The following is a 25,038-nucleotide window of genomic DNA, read 5'->3' as shown; positions in this document are numbered from 1 at the left end:
GAGATAAAACTTCTTGTTTTTAAAATTGCATTTTGGTGATTTCTTAATTTTTTCCTAAATGGTGAAAGATTTTGTGATCAAATGAATATGTAAAGTTGTTAAGTACGCAGTTTACCCATGCATCTTCATTAAAAAAATATGGTAACTATCATAATGGAAAGTGGAAAGGGATCAATTTGTTCCCACTTTATATTAAAAAGAAGTTAGCCGCGAAATATTAAAAAATAATAACAGAACTTTTAATATAATATATTCTTTGAGTATGTCAAAAGATTAAACTCATCAATATTTTTGGGACTTTGTAATTTTATAATATTGTTTTGTTGTAGTTTTGGGTAATTTTCATATAAGTGTAATGGCGCGCCATGCTAATATTGCCACTCAAAGTCAAGCCTCTAGTATTTGGGGCCAAACTCAGAGTCAACCCATAGAGAATATAGTCTGGGGTCGTTTGTATGGAAAGAATATCAAAATGAATTCCATAGGTAAGTTTGTTATAGTTAGTAAAAGAATAAAGCATTCAGTAAAATCTATAAAACCTACATGGAAACTTAAATTTCCATTCATTCAGACCTGAATATACTACCTTTTGTTAAAGATGAAATTAAAAGATTTAGTTCAGCATATTTGCACAGGATAAGTTACCATGACAATCCTTTGGCAGTCACGTTATTAGATGATAGTAATGAAACTATTAGACTTAAAAGACAACATGTTCTAGATCTCCCATTTAGGAATTAAGTTAATGTTTAATTACATATGTTACTAATATATTAAATGTATAATTAAATTTTTTACATAAACATTTGTATTTAGAACATTTTGTAATATTGTATATTATTTTTGATCTCATGGGAGATCAAAAATTTAAGTAAAATTATGGTTTTGTTATCAAATTTGCTTATTATTTACTGAAATAGATTGCAAATAAAATGTATTTAACAAAAAAAAAAAAAAATCCAACTAAATTTTTACAAGAAATAAAACTTTAAATGTTTATTTATTTTGTAACTGAATAAAATTATTTGATTATTAGATCTAAATGCCGATGAATTCGCAGCTGGCAGAGGTGAAACTTGTAATTTAATGTTAACTTTGGACTATTTGCCAGAAAAAATTCTATATCGCATATCGAAGATACATTTTACATTGAAGCGGGAAAATTGTGATATATCTAATCCAGTTTATATTGAAGTAAGCTGAAATGAGTATGCTGTTTTGTTTTTTTTCTCAATTCAATTTGTATTTGAAAGGACAACTCTCGTAATGGGACATTTATAAATGGTGAACGAATTGGTATGAACAAAACAAGAATTTTGAAAAACGATGATGTTATTTCTCTTTGTCATCCTACGAACAAAGGTAGCGGCATTTTAATTATCTTTTATCATAATCTAAGTGTATACATAAATATTGGTACATTTCTGTTTAGCCTTTGTATTCAAAGATTTATGTCCAAACGAAGCACTGGGCTTACCAAAAGAAATTACATCCACTTATTATGTAAGTCGCAAATTGGGTTCTGGTGCTTGTGGATTAGTCCGTTTGGTATTTGATATACGTTCATGTGAGCAGTTTGCAATGAAAATGGTAAAGAAGAACCTACTAAGTGAAAGTAATGCTATCAGTCGTAACAAACAATTAAATTCCAATGACCCTGAAAAGGTTCTTAATGAAGCGAATATAATGAAGAGTCTTTCTCATGTAAGTGGATTAAAAATATAATATATATACATTTGTTTATAATACATAATAAAAAAAATGATGTTTTCACGATACCCGATAGCCCTGTGTTATCAAAATGCACGATATAATTGATAAACCCGACTCTGTTTATATGGTGCTGGAATTTATGAAGGGGGGTGATTTACTGAACCGCATTATAACAAACAGAAATCTCTCAGAACCGATATCCAAGTTATTTTTCTACCAAATGTGTCATGCTGTTAAATATTTACATGATAAAGGTAATTTTTTGCGTTTAATATCCTTTATATAATTATAATCAATCATGTATAGGCATAAGTCATCGGGATTTAAAACCTGACAATGTATTACTGGAATCTTCGAACGAGGAAACTTTATTAAAAGTTTCCGATTTTGGTCTAAGTAAATTTGTGCAGAATGATTCTGTCATGAAAACGTTGTGTGGAACACCATTATATGTAGCACCTGAAGTGCTACAAACCGGTGGACGAGGGGCTTATACGAAAAAAGTAGATATCTGGAGCCTTGGTGTAGTTCTGTTTACTTGGTAACATTTTATTATTATTTTCTTTATTCTTCAAATATTTTAGTTTTCTTAATTGTTCGTTTTCTATCTAGCCTAAGCGGTACTTTGCCCTTCTCGGATGATTTTGGTACACCTGCCAGTGAACAAATAAAGCACGGGCGTTTTCGCTTTAGTCATCCTACATGGAAAAAGGTTTCTCAACGTGCTACTACACTTATAAAAGAAATGCTGATGGTGGACCCTAAAAAACGACCAACGGTTGATGATGTTCTGAAGAGCAGTTGGCTTAAAGACAATGAAATGTTACGTAAAGCTAAAGCGTTAATGCAGTTAAATACAATGGATATTGATGAGGAAGATGAAAACTTTTTACAACCACCTAAAAAGCGGGCCAGGAGATGAACTATTATGTTATTGGTAAATTATATTTGTTAAGGCAAGTCTATTTTATGAACTGTTTTCAGTGTAATCTGTGTATCACAGAATTAATTACTTCTTATATTATTGTTTAAGAAAAATGTATTTTAATCTAAATAAGATCGCCGCAAAGTAACGCTGTATACGGCAGATGATACTTTAACACTTGATATTTTTTGAAATACTTAACTTGACAGCATGAGTTTTTTTGTATTGCTTATTGCACCATATATATAAGAAAAAAAGTATGAAAATGTTTTTTTTTTGTTAAAGATTATTAATATGTGTTTTTTTTTTGTGTTTCGTAAATACTTTACACTGTATACAAAAATTTAGCCTGAACAATGTTATATGTGTGTTCAAGAAAATGTGTAGAGAACGTCAATCCTGCAGCTGCTATGATTGTAAAACTATACATATACATACAATGTGGTTAAATGTACAATATAGTTATACCTATAGGTAATTACGTAAAGATGTCATTAATATTTAACATAAGTTGCGCAGATATAACGTGATAATATGACCTGTGTGCCAAATATATTCATTAATGTTTATACACACACAACTTTTTGGCATTTCTTGATATACAATATTTAGATTTATTAAATATAGATGTAGTTGATATATAAAACAGAGCTAATTAATAAATGAAAGTGATTAAATTCTTCACGTTTGTTGTGTTCCACTTTAATTTTCCTGAACTTACTTTTTCTCAAAGAGAACTAATGTCTAACAAAGTCGTCAAAAACTTTTTAAAAGTCAGACCAATCGCAAATATAGTTTTTGTTATTAAGTCCGAATATGATTACTATGTAACACAGCGATTTATTTAACAAACCTTTATAAACTAAAAAATGTTTGAAAACTTTTATATTTTTATTTTTATGAAATCATGGAAATCGTCCTAAAAGAACATAAATATGGGCGGTGATTTAACTGCGATTGTAACGGTTGCCGTCGCCACGACGTACAACATCTTTGTATTCATCCATTCGTCGCATACGGGCTAAATATTCTGGATCATCATTCTCAACTTGAATCTCTTCAACAGCCTTTTCTTGATCCTCCTTCTCATTGGGATCTTGTGCAGCGGCTATTGCTTGTTCTCGATTCATTTTGGCCACCTTCTCTTCATCAGGGAAAACTCCTTCCCGTACACGTTGATCGTAAAACTCATCGACAGTCATCACCGGCAAACTTGGATAGCCCGCACCGAAAACCGCCTTTTGTGCAGAGTTACGTGTAATAATGAACGGTTGCATAGGTTTTTTTTTCGGTTGTTGCGAAAGATGATGGTGATGATGATGTGAATGTCCAGCTGCGTCTGAAGTGGATATTGCTTTGACATTATCGAAATGCTCATTAGATTGCGCAACGGCTGAACCATGCATTGTTCGCATTTTTACCATTTGTTTTTCTAATTGAACGCTATCCAATTCTTCAGTGGCATCGATAATACTTTTATTGAGTAGTTTTAAGAAAAATTCTCTACGTACTTCATCATCAACACTTTTATTGCGCACACCAAGTTTCATTTTCCTTACAAATTCATCCAACTCTTTCTTTTTTCTGAATTGTGCAATTTTGTCGTTGCGGGCATGGGCTGCACGCATTAATTGCGCTAATTCATCCGTATTACCACCTTCTGCTGCTCCAACTGCATTCTTTTTATACTCGTCACATAGCTCATATTCTTGACAACGTTGTAAAAAATCTCTGAAAATATATTCAAAGTGAGGACAAATTCACTGGTTCTTAGTTTATGATTTACTTGAAGTATACTTCAGCAATTTGGAGTACTTCATCACGACTTTCTTGTTGTAGTTTTAGTGCTATTTTACCCAAATAGAAGGGAAGCATCAGATATTGCAACGAATCAGTAGAAACTTCATCGATAAGCTCATTGGGACTGAATAGACCAATCTGATTTACAATAGTTGTCGCTTCTTCAAATTTCTTCATAGTCTCTTTAACTTTGCGCTTTAATAAAAGTGTTAATAAAAGAGCCGGTAAAATCGTTAAGATCTCCTACTTACTTGATATTCTGCCGAGTTGAATGGTAGAGAAGTTTCCTCTAATTCCTCGAATCCTTCCCAGCCCTTGGAAAATATCGCCTGCAAACTTTGATCACCACTTCCTTGTGCATCTTTACTTACTCCGTTTGCCGACATTATTTTTTTTTTATAATTATAAATTAAAAAAATAACTAATGATGGAAAAGTCTGTTGTGTTTGTGTTTTTATTTGTTATGAAATTATGCGAATCAGTCAATACAGGGCGTGCTAAAAATGCATTATATAGTCGTATAGATGTTTTGGGAGAATTCCAATTAAAATTAATTGACTTTTTAAACCCTAGTTATTTTTTAGTATTTAATTAATGGCTTGGAGAGTTATTAGTGCTATATTTGTTATTAGTTACGATTGTTATTTATTACGAATTTCGAAGTTGATAAGTTGATATGGTTCACCCTGTGATATATTTCGAGTTTATTGTCGCGGTGTATTGATGTTTGGTCAATTTTATTTGTTTACAAATATAGCGAAGTTCCAGATTAGCCTCCAAAATACTATATAATTCAATAAACTGATTACTGTAAAATAAACTTATATAGTAAACATTTGTAGATCTTAAAATGGGCGATTACGATTCTGATGATGAACAATCTCAACTTGAGAAGTTACGTTACGCAAAAATACCGCGAGGTATGTTTGTTAGTGGTTGGGATGATGATGCAGATGACCTAATTGAAGAAGATAAGAACCCACAATGTAAGTTTATGACATTAAATTAAGTATACGACTACTACGTAGTAATAATATTTATAAATTTTAGCTAGCATACAGAGAATGATTCTGTGGGCAGTAAATGAAAATAAAATAAATGAGATCCGCGATATATTGAAATTGGATAAAGAGGCCGTTTCTGCAGTAGACGATGACGGTTATACTCCATTACATCGTGCGTGTTATAATAATTTCGTTGACATAGCTAAGCTGTTACTGGAATACAAAGCTGATCCTAATGCACGAACAAATATGGGCTGGACACCATTGCATTCAGCCTGTAAATGGAGTAATGCGGAATGTGCTGAACTACTGCTGCAATATGGATCTGATGTAAATGCGAAATCTGATGGGGATCAAACACCCTTACATGTAGCCGCAACTGTTTCCAACTGCCGCAATACTTCTACTGTTTTGTTTATGAACGAAAACATAAATCCGCGAGCTTTAAATAATTCTGAAGAATCGGCTGAAGACATTGCTCGGCGAACTGGTTTAACATATCCAATATTTGAGATGGGTCACCCGGCTTACGAAGTTGAAACTGGTATAATAGATTAAATAGTCGTTTTGACTTACAGAAGCAACATTTAATTTGGAGTGTTTTTTGTTTAATAGAACTATTTATTATTTTATATTTGAATGAGATTAGATACGATATTTTTGAAACATTTCTTACCAAAATACTTAAAATAAATAATTAAAAGTTTCAACCCGCTTGGGGATTTCGCAAGAAATGATCATAGAATGATTTGGTATAATCAACCATTTGATCCTGCATTGCCGCCGGAACAAAATTTGGATTACCTTGACCTCCTTCGATGGTTCCTTTAGCGGTATAACGCATATAACTAGCTACAGTTGTCTCTGGTGGTAGTACGGCACCGTCCTCTATGATGCAGCAGTCTTTAAGCGCACAACGTCGACCCTGACCAAAGTTAAAGTTGATATTAAGTATTTAAGAAATTAACTTACATTTCACTTCAAGCACTCACGATAATAGCATTTTTTCCTATATACACAAATGAGCCAATAGAACTCGCTGACACAACTGCACCTTCACTAATAAAAACATGGTCGCCTATATGCATAGGGAAGAACGCAATACCCTTACTGAATTGTTTGTACGGCGGACGGATGACGGCGTTTTTGCTAATAACACAATAACGACCCGTACGTACGTTTGCCAAATCACCACGAATTATCGCACCGGTTTGCACAACAACTTTACCATTTAGAACAATATTTTGTGAACCGCATAGGACGGTCTGCCTGCTCACCTTGTTTCCAGAAGCCTGTTAATGGGAATATTTGTGTATTTTTCTGCTTAAGCTAATTTAATTTTATATAACCTACAGTCTCCACATATTCATCTTTGCTGTAATATGTATCTACGATTTCCATTTAAAAATAAAATGTGGAAGGTGTGCCCTCGAATTGTTTAGCGTTATTCCAAATTTGTTTCTCTTGATGACGAACTCAACAGCTGTTTCTCATTTCTTATAAATACTTTTGTCATTTCTAATTGTAAACAGAGAACGTATATTGATAGGTGTCAAATATAAAGTAAAAGAAAATAAAAAATAATATGGTGTTAAAAGGTACATCATTTTCGATATTCGAGTATGAGCAATGAAAGACAGAGAGAATATGCCGGAAATGAGCAATGAAAGAGTCCTTGTGTGAAAACTGCGACTGCCTCGTTCTATTCACGCAAGATATGTTGATAAATTTGATTAATTAAGGGGTTGTACGGATAATTCGTGAAAAATAAGGAAAATTTTATAATTTTTTACAATCTATTTTCAAAACTCAATAGTTTTGATACACTACATTTGAAGAATATTTTGTAAAGTATTCACAGATAAATTTAAAAAAATGGGAAATTTAATTTTTTCACTTATTGTGAAAACTTTGAAACAAGAACGTAGTTCTTTGCAAAAAAAAAAAAATCGGTTAATTTGTAATTTTAACATAAAAAGTATTAGTAAATATAAATGCAACAGTTTCGAATTTATAAGAGATACTGAAAACCTTAGTTTTGAGTAAAACACAACAAAAAGGTTTGAAATTCTGATGTAAAACGTAGAATAAAGATATTCACAACTTCTTGAAATTGCTAGGATCGATTAGAAATTTATATAACATTTTACAAATTTATTTTAGGCAAAAACCTTTCGATAAAGGTAAAAGGTTTCTTTCTTTTAAATTTTTATAAATAAATATTTTATTAATTAATTTAAATATGCTCAAATCACTTACCATAAGAAAATTCCGACCACTCCTAGTGACAGAGAAAACTTTTTCTTAATATTTTGTGAATATTAAAGTGGCAGCACTGTTAGCTGTCAAATCGCCAAAAACGTTCCGTGAGATAAAAAATTCATTGGATATTGTGGTACAAGTGCATTTTTTGGACTAATATTAGTCATAGTTAACATATTTTCTTGCTAATCGTGTAGACGGCCCAGAGTCCGCGATTAACCTTTTTAAAAACATTTAAAAGTATTACAAATATCTTTGCATTTATCAATTTATACCAACAATGTCTGAACGTTATACCTTTGGAGGCTCTTTGGCATCAATAACTTGTCATGCTTGGAATAAAGATCGCTCACGTAAATATTTGGAACTCAAGAAATTGTCATTATTAGTCATTCATTTATGAGTAACTTTTAAGTTTTTTGCTACTTTCATTTTAAATAGAGATTGCTCTTTCGCCCAACAACAATGAAATTCATATCTATAGTCGCGAACGTAATGATTGGAAGTTATCCGATGTGCTTAATCAACATGATTTACGAGTAATGGGTATAGATTGGGCGAAAAATACGAATCGCATTGTAAGTTGCGCTGCTGATCGGAACGCTTATGTCTGGTCCCAAGGGGATGATGGGAAATGGAAACCCACTTTGGTATTGTTGCGTATCAATCGTGCAGCTACATGTGTTAAGTGGTCGCCAGCAGAAAATAAATTTGCTGTTGGCTCAGGTGCACGCCTGATATCGGTGTGCTATTTTGAGTCTGAAAATGACTGGTGGGTGTCCAAGCATATTAAAAAGCCGATTCGTTCGACAGTTACCTCTTTAGATTGGCATCCAAATAATGTATTGCTTGTGGCTGGATCAACCGACTATAAAGTAAGTCCCTAGATTTTAATGAAATTAGAAATATTATTAAAAATATATATATTTATACTCTTAACAAGTTTATATTAATTTTGCACGTAAGTTTTTTTTAGAAATTTTTGTGAAGGGTATTATAACTTCGGTGCAACCAAGGTTAACCATTTTCGTGTTTTTAATATGTTACGCCTATTCATAATAACTATTTACATATATATTTCAGGTCCGCGTATTTTCAGCTTACATTAAAGACATTGAAGATCAACCAAGTCCAACTCCTTGGGGCAATCGCATGCCTTTAGGAAATCTCATGGCAGAATTTAAAAATTCAACGAATTCAGGTGGTGGCTGGATAAACGATGTCAACTTTTCTGCTGATGGAAATAAAATTTGTTGGATTGGTCATGATAGTTGCATTAATGTTGCTGATTCAACTAATGGCAATGCATTTGTACGTTGCAAAACACAGTATCTACCCTTCCTTTCTTGTGTTTGGATATCGCCAGTGTCCATAGTTGTGGCTGGCCATAGCTGTGTTCCATTGGTCTATACATTGGTTGATAATTCAAAATTGGTGCTAACGGCTAAATTAGATAAATCACAAAAGAAAGAGTCTAGCGGTATATCCGCTATGCGTATCTTCCAATCGTTGGATCGAAACTTAAGAACTGAAAATTCTGATACTAATGTTGATTCAATACATCAAAACGCCATAACTTGTATTCGTTTGTATGCTGGTGAAAAAGAAAATGGTAAAAAAATAAGCACATCTGGTGTTGATGGTCAACTTGTTATATGGGACATTGATAACGGGTTGAATAATTCCATGAATAACTTAAAAATATAAGCTTTAAAAGCCAAAATAATCTATTCATACTTACGTACACTTGCGTTTTTAATATACATACTATACATATTAAATTTCTTAAATATAATAAATTTGAAATTTGTTAAATATCAAATGTTACGTTTCGTCTTTAAATTGCATTATATCGCACTATATATTTGTAAAACTTTAAACTCACAAATTGGATACAATGTACCTTATAAGAGTGCAGTTAGGTCTACGCAATTGGAACGCATAAAAATTTCTCATCTCAAACAATATGATACTGAAAAATAGAACAGCAACACAAAAATCAAGTTCCTGACCGATTGCACCCAGGATAATACAAAAAATCGTTTACGACAACATACAAGGAACCTTTTCGTAGCAACCAACCTTACATTTATCTGCTTTGAATGTCATCTTAATAACGGTTTGTTGTTTTAGCGAGTACCTAGTCGGCGTTAGAATGGTAAGGATTTGCTATGTTGTCGTCAACGTCATCTAACGGAAGGCCCAAGAAACCAGCTTTTTCAACGGGGTCGGACCAACGATAGAGGAGTGTCAGATGAGTGGGGTTGGTAGGGTATGCAAGGAGGTGGCCAGTACCATGCGGAGACTCATTGCACGCTAAACATATATTAATATTATTATTAATAACGGTTAGGAGTCTACAATTCAGGACAGGCGTACGGAAATCCACCTACCGGAAGCCAATGGAAAAAGTTCAGAAGTTCGCTGCGCTGTGTATAACGAACAACTCTAAGGCGGCTCTTGAACTGGTACTAAGCCTGCGTCCTATAGACCTCTTCGCTGAAAACTGTGCAGCAAAATCTTCGGGACAATTACAGACTACAGTAGAATTTACTTAAAGAAACTTCGGACTAAGAATTATGTGTGACTAACATCCGAACATTGATGAACATTGGTATACGATTGTCTATGCGATGATCTTGAGAGAAGCATGGTAAAGAAAACCCAATGAAACGAGGTACCTGGGTGCAAAACTGCAAAAGTCATGTGTAAAACGGTAGATCGGAAGTACACAAAATTCGTATTGGCAGTCGAGACTGTAGGAAAATGATGGGAATCCATGTCTAGCGACACACGCCCGCAGCATTCTTCTGATAGATCGAGAAGACTGAAGGAAATGCCTAGAGCAGGGCACCAGGGAACAATGGAGCATCTCTTGAGCACTTTTCGCGCATTAGCAAGACCAGTGAGGTCTCAGAGCCTGTTAAAATTCGCGTCAAGTGAAGGCATCCTAAAAGGGGACTACTCCTCTTGGACTTAGCAACTGAACACCATCTAGTATCGCAATGGAGCAAGCTGGTTTATGCGGGCCTTACTGGCCTACCAGATTAACCTAACCTATCTGATTTGAGCGGTGCCGCCTTCTTGAATATTAGGAGTCCATTTCTTGATTACGTCGACGTTATTGAAAATTTACCGACCAGACAACGAACGCCAATCAGAACGGGATCTTTAATTCACCTACATCTTTCCAGTATTTGGCGTACTTGGAGTAAAACCGCCATTCATTGTAGACGAAGTGCTGGAGTTGCCCCCACAATCTATAGTTATCCTTGCGCAACTTTGTTCTTGATAATATAGCCGCTTAATCTCTTACTTATTCCGGAGCGAACACGACATTACAAATGCAATGCGTTTACAGAACTTTATAAGCCGAAACCGTCGAAACAGCTCGTTTTTTGGGCCTATAACGGATATAACTTTGATGACAATTAATTTACGCCTTTCCACCCCAGGTCCTGGATAACCTTTAAAACAACAACAAATATCGTCTCAACCTAACGGCCATCAAGCTTTCTTAGCTAAAACTTGAGATTTAATAGCTCAATATTGTTTTGCCTTAGATCGTTTCGCTTATGCTGTTATAGCCGAGTTCACAGCAGCGCGGTAGTCATTCTTCCTTATCGATGTTTGGCGCCAATTGGAGATCAGTTCAGGAATTTAAAAGCTGTTACAAAAGCTCGGTTTCAGTTTAACATATTTTCCGCAGAACTATAAGATATTGAGTATAAGTCAAATGTGTGTTTCGAACTTATTATTCGCCGACCGGTAGCCACACAACCAATCATTCCATTCACCCACAGCAGTCGCTCGCCTAATATGTGCGTCTAGACTGAACTTGGAAGTTTAAAGTTTTTCTCATGGTCAACCACAAATCCGGAAAAACTGACGGTAAATTCATTAAATATTTTAATTAAATATTTTACTTAGTGTTTAACGTCAAAAATACCGGTTAATATTTAGTTGAAAAATGTTTGGACCTATCGAATCGAATTCATAGTAAATTTGGCAGAATTAAATTGCAATTTACGTACTGATATGTAAAAACCACAAAAACTATTATATCAACGTACATGTATATATATTTATAAAGAATTACATTTACTCAACGTCCTTGTAACAGTTAAAGGCTGATAATTAGTACACATATTCCATTATGAATGTCTCAGTGAAAACGATGAAGTTAAATACACACTATACATACGTACATAGCACATAATTAAATATAATTACAATGCTATGCGCATAATTATTTATTAATAAACCACATAGGTTATAAACGTCATTTGTTTCTAAGCTTCTGTTAACAATTTACTCGAGCTCATATTCACTCACTTTTTTCAATTCTCTTCAATTTTGTTATTCGGGTTTACTTCCGCAGATTAAAATAAATGCATATCGCAAACACACACGCACACACACCTAATGGACTGGACTGGGTACATACATGTATGAGTATATATATACAAGTTTACAGCATTCTGACGCTCTTAACTCTACTTGTACAAAGCACAGTGGCGCAAGTGGTCGAAGTCAGGTGATTAAAATTCATTAGCAACACAGAAAAAGCGGCTACTTAACCGAAAACACTGATGGGACTTAGAATGCCTTTCGATTTTATTTCATCGCATGCCTTACCAAATCTGTGCAGTAATTTTTGAGTAAAAATTATATTTAAGTGAATAATCATAATTGAAGATATATTTTAAAATCTCGAATTTGTAACGTTCGAACGTGTGTTGTTTGAAAACTTTGTTTTAACCGATTTTATCCACTTTAAACAAAAAAAAAAAAAAATTAACTCTCATTAGAAAGGGATTTTTATTAACATAACTCATATATTGACCGATTTTTATATGAGACTTAAGGAGGATACGGGAAGTATCAACACATTTTGACAGACAGGCATACTGTTAGAAGAAAAGTATTCTCTCCGAATTTCAATAATTCATACCGATACTATTTTGATCGATATTTTCAGTAAAAAGTTGATCAGTTAGTCATAGACACTGGGTTAGACATATTAAATTGTTTCGAATGGGAAGTAGACGTGGTTTAATTTTGCATATTTTCACACCTAATATGGAAATATCGGGATTTCGGCTAAAAGATGAAAACTCCTATGAACCATCTCAATTGTAAGATTTAATGTCTTTGAAAATTTTCAATATAATGGTTATATGGGGACTCGGGGTTAAAATTCGAGTTCATCTATTTTTACACTGTCGGAGGAGGTGCTAAAATATTTATCCGGAACTTTAGTAGAGTGGGAGATATGTACATTAAGCCTAAACATGTGTACCAAGTTTCATCAAGATATTTTGATTTTTATTTTATTCATGTCTCAGCTTGCACAGTCACAGTCACCCAGAATTCGATTTGTCGATATAAAGTCTTATATAGGAGAGGAGAACAGCCTAAAAAAGATGATTTTTGGAATTTAAAACAATACTCTATCGACTGTTTTAAACTTTCATGGGGATATTTACATATATTCTAAGAATACATTAATATTTTACGAGTTACACGTGACCTCCAACTGCGCTAAGGAAACGACCCTTAGAGTCATACAATGATTTCTGTCTTCTATGTTAATGAAACCTAAAAAAAATTCTCTCCAGAATATATTGTGCTTTCAATGACTTACGGTTCAAAAAATTGGGAAATAGTTACAAATTTAAAAATTGGGTTTGAAAAAAAGTTGTGTTTATACGTATACCAAATGTTGGTCGTTTTTGATTTGTTAAAAATCGATTTTTGATCATATCAAAAAACTAGTAGGCCATTGCAAGGAGAACTATGTATGTTTATATCATTGTATATACGCTGTCATCGGACAATTTGTATCTGAAAAATAGCTACAGCAAGTTTGAAAAATACTGTTTCGAGAAAAACGTGATTAAAGATAAACTAATTGAAGAGATCAACTGTGACTCAAATATATTGGAAATATTATTTGAAATTTTCAGTTTAAGGACGGAAAACTATAGCATAGCTGTATATTCAGAACGGATGACTATAACATATACATAGCTGCCATACGAATTGAACGGTATACATTAGGGTAGGTAAAAAAATTGAATGTGTTTTGAAAAATTGGTTGATAAATAGAAATTGATAGAAAAATTTGTATCTCTCTTCTAAAAAATTAAAAAATATTTCGTTTCATAGATTTTATAGAACATTGAATGCTCTACCAATTGGTGTACCAATGTATAACTATTTCAAAGATATCAACCAATTTTTCAGAGTACGAATCGAAAAAAAAACATGGCTTTTTTTGATCCACCCTGATATATGTACATATAGTATATTACGAGTATATATACACTCCTCTCCCGATCTCCTTCCTCTCACGGTTTGTTTTGCACGTATTTTTTTACAGATGTTTTTTGTATACCCCTAGTTGCCTAGTTGCACGCTTTAACTTTTTAGCACCTGTTTCTGATTTTAGTTATATAGTTGTTTGCAATAAAATCAAAATCCCTTACGTCAATACAAGTTAATTTCAGAACATGTTATGGTTATAAGAGTTTAGAAATGACGTTGAAACTAGAAAATCGTTTCCTCAACTTGGACCGTGCTACCGTGAGCTGTATGAAGAAGTAAAGGCAAAGGACAGCGATTAATGACGATTTTGTTTTTAAATAATTAACAAAACATATTTATAGGAACTTTGAAAGTATTTATATTTTTTTACACAGAAAATTTCAATTCGTTCCGGTGAATATTTTTGATGTTATACGCAAACGGCTAAACCGATTTGTGTCAAAATTTAACACAAACTTCTTAAATACAATTTCTATTAATTAATCGAAGTTTTTTTTCTCATCGATAAATATTTTTTGATAAACAATTTAAGGCCGAAATTTAGGTCAGAAAACGATTTTTTTTAGAAACCTCCATATTTTGAAAAAAATTTTATTTGCTTATTCTTTCGATTAATTACTAGATTTAACATTACTTTAACGAAATGCGTTTAATTTTTTTAATTTGAGAGGTATAGTGCTCACCGCAAAAGTGACTTCTTTGAGAGGAGCTTTCGGAGATCAGCTGTAGTTCCTTTCTAAATAAATGTTTTTTACTAATACTAAGTCTTAAAATACGGTTAAAAGATACCGATACCAACAAATCAATAAATTTAAAAGTTTTCTCGGAAAAAATTCGTTCTTCTAACTGTATAAAACCCCTTAACCTGTTTTAATTGTGAAAATTTTCACTGTACGAATATATAGTATATGTACATAGATTTGCACGTTTTTCTTTTCCTCATAGTGAGTTTTATAGGAAAATCTGTTTTTTTTTGCACGGGTAATTTACCGTCCCAGTTAACCGTGCAAAAATGAGATCAAGTGTAATGGCATTCAACCTATATTATTTTTTCTATTAGAATATCGTTTTAATAAGAGCAAGAAAACTTTTGCATTATATAAATGTATATACTTTCGCTTTTGAAGTTTACCTCAACTAACCGCTACATAATTAAAACGTTTAAATAATAAGTGAATACTGGCATGTGTTTGCTGTTGCGATTGTAAAAAAAAACAAAATAAAATTGAAAGTAAACACCATATGAACTTCCGCACTTCTCTTGCATTGGCCGAAGAAGTAAGGTAACCCAAATACAGTTGGGGGAAAACCCGCTACGAGAAAATTGTGACCAATTCATTTTTGCTTGAAACGCATTCTTATTTGTGACTAATTCACATGCGTATATGGGGCTACATGTGGTTGTACATATGTATGTATGCTTGACATCAGTCTGCAGCAACATTATTAAATCCGATGTGGAGCGGTGCTTCCCTTTGTTTAAGACGAAAGTTGTGGTATATTGACTAATTGAAGTTATTTTGGACAACGTTTATTGGCAGCACAGTAACAACATATGTTGAAAAACGTGTTTAATTTATTTATTGAAATCTTTATTGTAACAAAAAGGTATGTAAATAAATTTTAACCTCTTAAAAATATAATTAGTTTGTCGCTAACACACTTATATAGCTATGTATATGCATATATGTATATAGTATATAAAGGAAAATTGCGCCGCAATGTCTCGACACAGCTGATCGACACACCCATCAATACAGATAAGGGGCTTGTGAGTGAATCAGTTAAATTTACTTAAACTGGAATTATTTTTTAAGCGCTCTGTCTCGATAAAGTCATATCCCCTCTGATATATACAGGATCAAATATTTTTTTGGCTAACAATATAATACAAATAACAATAATACAAATCGTTATTACTATGAAAGATTAAAACGTCAAAAGCAAAAAAAAAAAACAAGAAAAAGCGTTAACTTTTTTACCGAAGCTACAATACCTTTCTTTCTTCTTCTTTACTGGCGTAAACACCGCTTACGCGATTATAGCCGAGTTAAGCGCACCAGTCGTTTCTTCTTTTCGCTACGTGGCGCCAATTGGATATTCCAAGCGAAGCCAGGTCCTTCTCCACTTGGTCCTTCAAATGGAGTCGAGGTCTTCCTCTTCCTCTGCTTCCCCCGGCGGGTACTGCGTCGAATACTCTTAGAGCGGGAGTGTTTTCGTCCATTCGGACAACATGACCTAGTCAGCGCAGCCGCTTCCTTAACATCTTTCTCTCGAAAACTCGCAACCTCCATGCCTCTGCAACACACGCATGACGGAGATGATGAGTGACTTGTAGAATTTGGTCTTTATCGTCGAGAGAGGACTGTACTTCTCAATTGTCTACTCAGTCCGAAGTAGCACTTGCCGGCAAGAGTTATTCTGCGTTGGATTTCGATGCTGACGCTTTTATTGGTGTTAATGCTGGTTCCAAAATATACGAAATTATTCACGACCTCAAAGTTATGTCTGTCAACAGTGACGTGGGAGTCGAAAATATTATATTTAGTTAATCTTTTTCACAAACTATATGTACATGTAGTAAATTAAATTATGAATTAACATTCAACCCCTTTATATGTATACATATGTATGTATAGTATATAAATAAATCCGCTTTTTATATGATTATTCACCAGGGGTGGTCAATAATTTTTTAAATGAATTTGGGTTCTCAGTGATTTTTGTTGTGCAATGGAAATCATATACAAAATGAGTATGGAGGTACAGAAATGATAGTATGAATAGAAATATACATATTGTATGTATTATTGCAAACATTTGCGAATTAAAATTTTATTCGACGAATTAATTGCGACATCTATGTAGAGTGGTCGCATGCTTCTAATTAGAAGAGGTTCAATTTATTTAATTGATTTTTTTTTACAGAAATATTAGTAGAAGGTTGCCTGACTAAGTTAGCTTAGATGGCTGATCAGAGATCGCACGTGGACTGATAAATGTAGTACTTTGTGAAGCCATTGAAAATAAGAACTCCCGTGTTCGGATTTACGGATTGGCAAAACGTTTAGTGGCCAAAACAAATTTGAAAAGGCGCTTAACTTCAACACCCGCCAGTTCGGTAGGATGTCTGAAGGGATGTGCCCCCAAGTATCTAAGTCTTAACCTCTCAAACGCGGGACAATCAAAGAGGAAGTGCTGACTTGTCTCTACCGCATCTTCTTCCAAACAATTTCTGCATTCGGCGTCCGGTAAGATTTCCAATCTTACAACATGTATGACAATAGAGCAGTGGCCTGTTAAAAGCCCCACTACTAATGAGAGAAGGCTAGCCTGAGGGCAAGAGATCGCTAGATATCACTGTAGCATATGGCCGTCATACAAATTAAACGATCAAAGGTATAACCATTGAATCAATTTTTTAGATCAGTCCACTATAGCATTTAGCTGTTATTCAAACTGGCCGATTCAAATTAAATTCTTCTATGAAAGCGAAGTTAAACATTTTTCTTGTTTTTAATTTTTTTTTTACTGAATGTGTTACTGTTTCTTAATACAAACATGCATAATATACGTTATAAATTTCTTAAAAATTACATATGTACATTAATAAAAAAAATATTGTATGTGTATTAGCGAAATTGTACGAATTTGAAGCAGATTAAACGGGAAAGTCCATAGATCATAAACATCTGGTGCATAAATGTTGCACGAAACTACATGACTTATACTATACATATAAATATACATGTGTCAACTAAGCATTGCATATGGACAAACATACATATATGCTTAGAAACATTTGTGGGTATGTAAGTCGAAGTGCATCACCACAACAGGTGGCATGCGACAACTGTGCAGGTGTAACATTTCACAGTACTTACATACATCAGCATTTACATGTGGTCATATGTAAGTAATTACAGTGAACTTACATCGATTAAGCAGTGTCAGCGTCGACAGCAGCGCAACGAGCAAAAACGTTAGAATCAAAGCGAATGCACGAAGCGCTCATATACATACCTCTGTACGTAACTGTATGTACATACGTATGAATGCAAGTGCTCGCCGTTCGGCTTGCAAAGATCAATCAGACCGATCTTGCAAGTGCGAGCATTTATAAAAGCAGCAGCACATTCTGGCGGACACTCAGATTGGTAAGACGCGAATTGTTGTTAAGATCGTCCTGAAGTAATTTAACTGCACTGCGTTTATTTATCTGAAGCTAAAAAACTTACAACCAAAGAATTTTGTGCAAAAGAATATAATTATATGTAAATAGAAAGAGATTTCGCACTAAATAAAAATTATGCACAGAAGTGAACAGTGAAATTATGAACATAAGTATATTTAGCTGAACTAAAAAATATACATATGTACATATGTAATTGAGTCTGTGATATTCAAGCAACAGGTGTATATGTAATCAAAATAAAAATAAAAAAAAACTAAAATAAAAACTGTCATATAATAAATTTCAACGACGAAAAACTCAACAAATCTCATGAAACACAGTGGGCCATCGAGCATTATATGACCATTTACTGTCCTATATACCACAATAAACAGACCACATACGTCTTCTGTGTGCCTGCAGAATAACTATATAGTTGAAGGTTGCGAAATTAACAGTAAAAACAAAATAGAAACAAAGCACAAAGAGTAAATAAGCAAAAACATAAAAACACAAAAATCTAAAACAAACAAATACAAGCGCAAAAATGTTGGCCAGCAATAGTTTACCCACTCACTACAATGAGTCTATATTTAAAAAGCACTTGCAGAGCGTTGACAACGAACTGGCAGGCGCCGCAACGTTGAATGCACCCAAAACGGAAGTACTCGCATGCAGCTTAGATATTAATGGTGCAGATGTTAAAGGGTCAGCAATGAGGACGCAACAGACCAACGGCACAACGAAGATCAACAACGCCAATAACACCAATAATAACAATAATATGGCTGACACGATACCATCAGCACACTACGTATCCGGGCATCCAGATGTGAGCTCTGAGGGTTTCATACGCAACTGCATGGATGAAATCATCAAATCGGCTGTGCTGGCAGGTACAAATCGTGGCAGTAAAGTGGTGGAGTGGCGTGCACCGAGCGAATTGCAGCAATTATTTGATTTTAATTTGAAAGCGGAACCGGAAACGCACGCAAAACTGATTGAATTATTGAAAGCGACAATTAAGTATTCCGTTAAGACCGGACATCCGTACTTTATAAATCAGCTGTATTCTGGTGTAGATGTTTATGCTTTGATTGGACAATGGCTAACCGATGCATTGAATCCCAGTGTGTATACTTATGAGGTGGCACCGATTTTTACGCTCATGGAGGAGACGGTGTTGGCTGAAATGCGTCGCATTGTTGGTTTTCCAAATGATGGTTATGGTGATGGCATTTTCTGTCCAGGTGGCTCAATTGCTAATGGTTATGGCATCAGCTGTGCACGCTACAAGTATGCACCGGAAACTAAAGTGAGTAAATGTGTGTAAAAATGTTTCATATGCGCATAATTAGTTGAGTGAATGAAAGTATAACCGCTTTCAAAATATTTTTTAAGCGATTAGGTTCTAAAAAAAGGCCTTACTTTAACAATTTGCTCTGGGATTTACTCAAATTTCTCTCAGTCGTTATTGAACATTTATATACAAAAATTAAATTGACATATTAATTTAAAATTTAATTAACGAGACAATATCAGTAATTACCTTTTAAAGATAGTTCAATAATGACGGTGTCACCCTATATCAAAAATGAAGTTATGAGTCTTTCAGTATTTGTTGAACATGTGTTTCTATTTCAGGGTATAGGAAAATTGTTATGGCATTTTTATACAAAATGGCCGATTCAGGCAATTTTTCTTCTGCTGTACCGAAGCATTATTACCGTTAATATGTTTTTTTTGAACAGGGTATAACAGGATATTACTTTGATCGGGGAGGTGAATTGTTCGGAGATTGTAGCGTTGCCTTGAACAATAATCTGTACATGTCGTAATGGTAAATTGTCAAATAAAAAGTTTTCCATATAGGAACTCGTTTTTAATCGTTCAGTTTGTTTGGCATATAGTGGGCCGATAACGGTTCGGCCAAATGAGAAGCTTCTAGGGAAGAAAAGAACTAGTGCCCAATTTTACGAGCGATATCTCTCATATGTAAATGAAAGTTGGCCAGCTGTTTGAGATATGGAGGAAATAAAACATTATTTTGAATATCTTGAACCCTGTTTAAGCTGTTTAATTTTAAGTGATAAAGAAAAAGGTATGGAATAAATCGTCGCTAAATGTGGCTATTATAGGTCAATGTACACTGCAATATTTCCGTTCGTCCGTTCGATTTTGAAACTAATATATCAAAGGAGTCTTGAAATGCTCAATAACTCACTTCTGTTAGATCCAAATGTTCCAAACCCACCACAAATGTTGTTTAAAGTAATAAAAAATGCGTAAGCTGAATATTTTTCTCAAGTCGGTTTAGTTTCACTAATTACAAATAACTGATTAAATTATTATTATTTTTTAAATCGAAAAATCACCACATTTTGGGAATGAAAATTAGTTTTGTGTGAAAAATATGTTGAAATATGAAATTAAAGTATATTGTGGGAATTAATAATTGTTTTTGTTGTATACCTGTACATATGTATGTATCACATATTGAATATTTATATCATATAGTTCAGTAATACTAGAATTTATATACATTTTCTTGAAATTACATAAAAATTTAATTTATATACGGTATATATGCCCTTAAAATTTTAAAATATAAATATCTTTTAAAATTCCTTTTAGTTTTGTTTTCAAAATTCTAAAACGTTTTCGATACGGATTTCATATACTTTCATCTATTTTATCTGTAATATATGTACATATGTATGTGAATGAGGGCGTTTGTTATGCCTATAAAGATAAATTGTGTAATTTGGGGTTTTAAAGTACACTAAATGAAAAGCGTCTATTACGAAGATTTCGAACACCATATTGATGCATGCTAATTTGAAAAACCACATACATTCCCACTATATACAAACTTTGCTACATATACAATTAGGAATTAAGGAGACATACATAGGTATTTAAGTAAGCGTTTACAACGGATAATAAATGCAATAAAGCAATTATATAAATATATACGAAACAACAATCAATTTCAGCCAAGTCAATGCGGTGCAAGAGCAATTTTTAAATGGGTTTTTACGTATGCATGTAAACATAAGTATATATGGTACTTATATACATATACATATGTATGAATACTTCTATGGTTATATGAGGACGGTTCGAAGAAATTGGATAACAATACACTGTACGAGTATATGCAAACAAACAACAATTCTGTTAATGGCAGCACATACATTTGTAAGTGCATATGTATATGTGCTAATTCATAAACTAAATAATTATCAGTCCCCTAAATTGTGCAATTATCTAGCGCATGCCAGTCTTAAGCTCGTGTAAGTCAATTATTGAATGAATGGTATGAGTAATTAAAAGGAATTTACAATTGTATTTTCGAACGTAATTATAAAAAAAACTTGTGGGGTGTGGCTAAAATATTTGAAAAATTTCGAATTGCAAAAAAACATTGAGGTATTTGAGTAGTCAATCAATCGAAAACATTACATACTATATCAAACAGTAACGTAAGTACTGAAAATCGTCGAATCGTCATCGTTTGAGTACATCAATAGATTGGCACTCATGCAAAAGTTTCTGTAAAAGATTTCTGAAAAATGGAGCATAAAAGTGTAATCTCTCGATCGAGAATCAGTGACAAATTCAAGGCTACGAGAACGAAATTTGAATTTTTAAGTAGCTTTAATGACGGTTTTAGCTGTATAAGTGCGATACCTTAGGATTTTGTCACAGGATCGACCTTTTAACCTAACCTAACTTACATTTATTCAAACGTCAAGAGCAAAAGGAAATTGCTAATGAAGTTTGTGCTTAATTTTGGTCGTAAGCACCGTTGTATGAAGACTGCTCAAGAGTTGTGAGTCACGTTAATAGCGATATGAAACCAAAACTTCACGTACCTAGAAAGTGAAAATGATCTAAAGAGCCTTTATAATAAAAGCTATGACATCTTATGTCAAAGCTTTATACGATGCTCGAGTTGCCCTTGCGTATTCTTTACGTATGTAGAGCATTGCCATTAAGTTATGCAAAACAATTCATTATCTTGCATTATTACAATTCAACATTGTTTGTTTGTGAATTTTTAACCGACAACAAGACTTACAATCATACAGTTAAATAAATTACGAAAGCCTTCAGGGCGTATGAGTAATTACAAAAATTATATTTTACTGTCAAGTTGCAGTCTTAGAGTTTTGAAAATATATTTTATTTTCGGTTAGTATGTTCGATAATTAAATTTTTCTAGTATAAATTTTTCATGCAATTGCTTAATAATTGTAAATATACCATATCGTCACCTAAAATGCAAAATAACGTATGATCAAAAAATTCGAAATTGAGTGTTTCATTGATTACGATCCACTACTTCAAATTACACACATAAAAACACATACATATGTACATATGCCCAACATTTTTAGGTCCTGCTATCAGATAATATTTAAATTTTGTTTCACTCCTCTTCCATTTTATAACGTGTTTTATTCTTTCCCCTGTAAATTTCCGTTACGTTGCATTTTATGTGACGATATGTATAAAATTGTATTGTCAAATCTTACTTTCCCATTTATATATTCTTTACAGAAAAATGGATTATTTAGTGGCCAACAGTTAATTATTTTCACATCACAAGACGCACATTATTCAGTCGAAAAGTTGGCTATGTTCATGGGTTTCGGTAGTGAAAGTGTTTGTAAAATTGAGACAGATCAATACGGTAAAATGGATATTGGCGACCTTGAGACGAAGGTCAAGCACTATATAAATAAAGGTGCACGCCCCCTAATGGTTTCTGCGACGGCGGGTACAACGGTTTTAGGTGCATTTGATGACTTGAACTGTGTAGCTGATATATGTGAGAAATACAACATGTGGTTCCACACCGATGCAGCCTGGGGTGGCGGTGCACTAATTACAAACAAATATCGTCATCTATTGAACGGCATTGAACGGTAAGTGCAATTGAATATATTGATAATATATTGAATTTGAGACCTTTCGAATCCTTTTCTTAGTCAGATAACAAACTCAGTGGGAAATTTCTCTAGATATTAAATTAATTTAAATCTTCAATATATAATAAATGTATCGCTATTCTCAACCGTTGTCCGAATGCAAACTCTTTCTGAAAGTATTTCATGCAGTAAGAGTGCTAACGGAAATGAGGAAAGCCTACTCTTCGCTGAAAAGAGAAGTGAGCTTGAGTTTCTGTAATAATATCTGAGTCTGAACTCATTCATTCATAGTGTAATTCAAATCTAAGTTTAATATCACGTTTTATGCATGATGCCAATAATCTTTGACCACCTCATATGATCGATGGTTTTTGCTATTCGTTATGAGGAATGCTATTCCATACTTAGAAAGTGGTATATTCGAGAGCCAATTAGTACTAAATGTGAACATAACAGACACAGGTCCTAAAGCTGAAGGATAACTCCTTACTCATTCAAAATAACTTTGTATGCATACTACCTGTTTACATAAGAATATGGTGAAGTAGAATCATTTTCGCATTTTTATTTAGAATATCCATCTAGTCAAAATAAGGATCCCATATCTCGACATAGCTGAGAATAGTAGCGGCATCGAATTAACTCATTTCAACAGATTTGTGAGGAGCTCAAGATGTTTTTTCTTCGGGAGTGTCTACAATTGTGCACACGTGATCTACACTGCGGACATTACGTTTAGACCTATGATAACATAACTTTTGATTTACAGAACTCATTTGGACTTCAATTCAGAATAAGCCTTGAAAATTTCATGATATCAAATTGCTTAGAACAACATTTAGGATTTATTGCTTCATTTCATTTATTTTTTTCTGAAATTTCATTTAATTTAAATATTTTTCATTCTCCTCAGCTCTGACTCTGTCACCTGGAATCCACATAAGATGCTTATCGCTTCACAGCAATGCTCAACATTTCTCACACGCCATAAGGACATATTGACCAATTGCCATTCCACAAATGCAACATATCTTTTCCAAAAGGATAAATTTTATGACACATCATTCGATACCGGCGATAAACACATACAATGCGGACGACGTGCGGATGTCTATAAATTCTGGTTTATGTGGAAGGCAAAGGGTACAAATGGTCTGGCGGAACATGTCAATCAGGCATTCAAAATGTCTGAATACATCACTGAGCTGATCAGAGAGCGACCTGGATTTGAATTGGTGCTGGAAAAGCCCGAATGCACAAATATTAGCTTCTGGTATATACCACCCAGTATACGAAACATGGAACGTGGTGATTTGTTTAATCAAAAACTAAATGCCGTTGCACCAAAGATCAAAGAGGGTATGATCAAGAAGGGTTCAATGATGATCACCTATCAACCCCTGCGAGAATTACCGAATTTCTTCCGATTAGTCTTGCAAAGTTCAAATCTCACGAAGGACGATATGAAATACTTCCTAGATGAAATAGAAGCACTTGGTTGTAATTTGTAAATGTCGCTTTAAATTGTAGATTAAATATTTAACTTTATGATTATCTACAAATATTTAATTTTTAGGTGTACGTAGTATAAAATATATAACGGTAAGCGAAATTAATTGTTTTCTTAAAGGGGAAAGGGTTGTTTTATTTGCAACAATGGAAATTAAGTTTTACATTTCAAAATACTATACTATAATATTCATTTATAAAATTAAATACCTTTTATTTTATTTTAAGAATGGAACTGGGCTTCATTGTTTGAAAATGTGTTCACATTCTCCATATTTTTACCTATTATATATGTATATATACCTCATCTTATGCTTTCTCCTCGCTTTCTTATGCTTCTCATTGTAATTGAAGAGAGAAAACATCCCTGCAAATAAAATATTT

At 33.5% G+C, this 25,038-nt stretch overlaps 6 protein-coding genes across 6 annotated transcripts; 4 read left to right on the top strand and 2 right to left on the bottom strand.

Annotated features, from left to right (window-relative positions):
* The first annotated feature begins 224 nt into the window (after positions 1-224).
* LOC108965449 (ovarian-specific serine/threonine-protein kinase Lok) lies at positions 225-2,844 on the top strand. Its single transcript, XM_018927874.1, has 7 exons — positions 225-485; positions 1,037-1,194; positions 1,254-1,362; positions 1,433-1,704; positions 1,787-1,967; positions 2,020-2,254; positions 2,326-2,844. Exons 1-7 carry the CDS (start codon positions 356-358, stop codon positions 2,633-2,635), a joined length of 1,395 nt encoding a protein of 464 aa, XP_018783419.1. The 5' UTR covers positions 225-355; the 3' UTR covers positions 2,636-2,844.
* Positions 2,845-2,914: 70 nt separating this feature from the next.
* On the bottom strand, positions 2,915-4,992 carry LOC108965446 (immunoglobulin-binding protein 1). The gene is made up of 3 exons (XM_018927871.1): positions 4,690-4,992; positions 4,425-4,633; positions 2,915-4,369 (listed from the first exon to the last, which is right to left on the bottom strand). Exons 1-3 carry the CDS (start codon positions 4,822-4,824, stop codon positions 3,586-3,588), a joined length of 1,128 nt encoding a protein of 375 aa, XP_018783416.1. The 5' UTR covers positions 4,825-4,992; the 3' UTR covers positions 2,915-3,585.
* Positions 4,993-5,042: 50 nt separating this feature from the next.
* On the top strand, positions 5,043-6,033 carry LOC108965447 (ankyrin repeat domain-containing protein 49). The gene is made up of 2 exons (XM_018927872.1): positions 5,043-5,424; positions 5,489-6,033. Exons 1-2 carry the CDS (start codon positions 5,289-5,291, stop codon positions 5,998-6,000), a joined length of 648 nt encoding a protein of 215 aa, XP_018783417.1. The 5' UTR covers positions 5,043-5,288; the 3' UTR covers positions 6,001-6,033.
* Positions 6,034-6,074: 41 nt separating this feature from the next.
* LOC108965448 (dynactin subunit 5) lies at positions 6,075-6,956 on the bottom strand. The gene is made up of 3 exons (XM_018927873.1): positions 6,796-6,956; positions 6,435-6,734; positions 6,075-6,367 (listed from the first exon to the last, which is right to left on the bottom strand). The coding sequence occupies exons 1-3, from the start codon at positions 6,841-6,843 to the stop codon at positions 6,149-6,151; spliced, it is 567 nt and encodes a 188-aa protein (XP_018783418.1). The 5' UTR covers positions 6,844-6,956; the 3' UTR covers positions 6,075-6,148.
* Positions 6,957-7,782: 826 nt separating this feature from the next.
* On the top strand, positions 7,783-9,531 carry LOC108965382 (actin-related protein 2/3 complex subunit 1A). Its single transcript, XM_018927738.1, has 3 exons — positions 7,783-8,057; positions 8,146-8,579; positions 8,788-9,531. The coding sequence occupies exons 1-3, from the start codon at positions 7,985-7,987 to the stop codon at positions 9,409-9,411; spliced, it is 1,131 nt and encodes a 376-aa protein (XP_018783283.1). The 5' UTR covers positions 7,783-7,984; the 3' UTR covers positions 9,412-9,531.
* Positions 9,532-18,188: 8,657 nt separating this feature from the next.
* On the top strand, positions 18,189-24,693 carry LOC108965473 (cysteine sulfinic acid decarboxylase). The gene is made up of 3 exons (XM_018927921.1): positions 18,189-19,523; positions 22,775-23,142; positions 24,059-24,693. The coding sequence occupies exons 1-3, from the start codon at positions 18,756-18,758 to the stop codon at positions 24,654-24,656; spliced, it is 1,734 nt and encodes a 577-aa protein (XP_018783466.1). The 5' UTR covers positions 18,189-18,755; the 3' UTR covers positions 24,657-24,693.
* The last annotated feature ends 345 nt before the right edge of the window (positions 24,694-25,038 follow it).

This window comes from Bactrocera latifrons, unplaced genomic scaffold, assembly GCF_001853355.1.
Source record: "Bactrocera latifrons isolate USDA-ARS-PBARC rearing strain unplaced genomic scaffold, ASM185335v1 scaffold_14, whole genome shotgun sequence".
Taxonomy (NCBI): domain Eukaryota; kingdom Metazoa; phylum Arthropoda; class Insecta; order Diptera; family Tephritidae; genus Bactrocera; species Bactrocera latifrons.
This window is presented reverse-complemented; position numbering and strand designations above follow the sequence as displayed.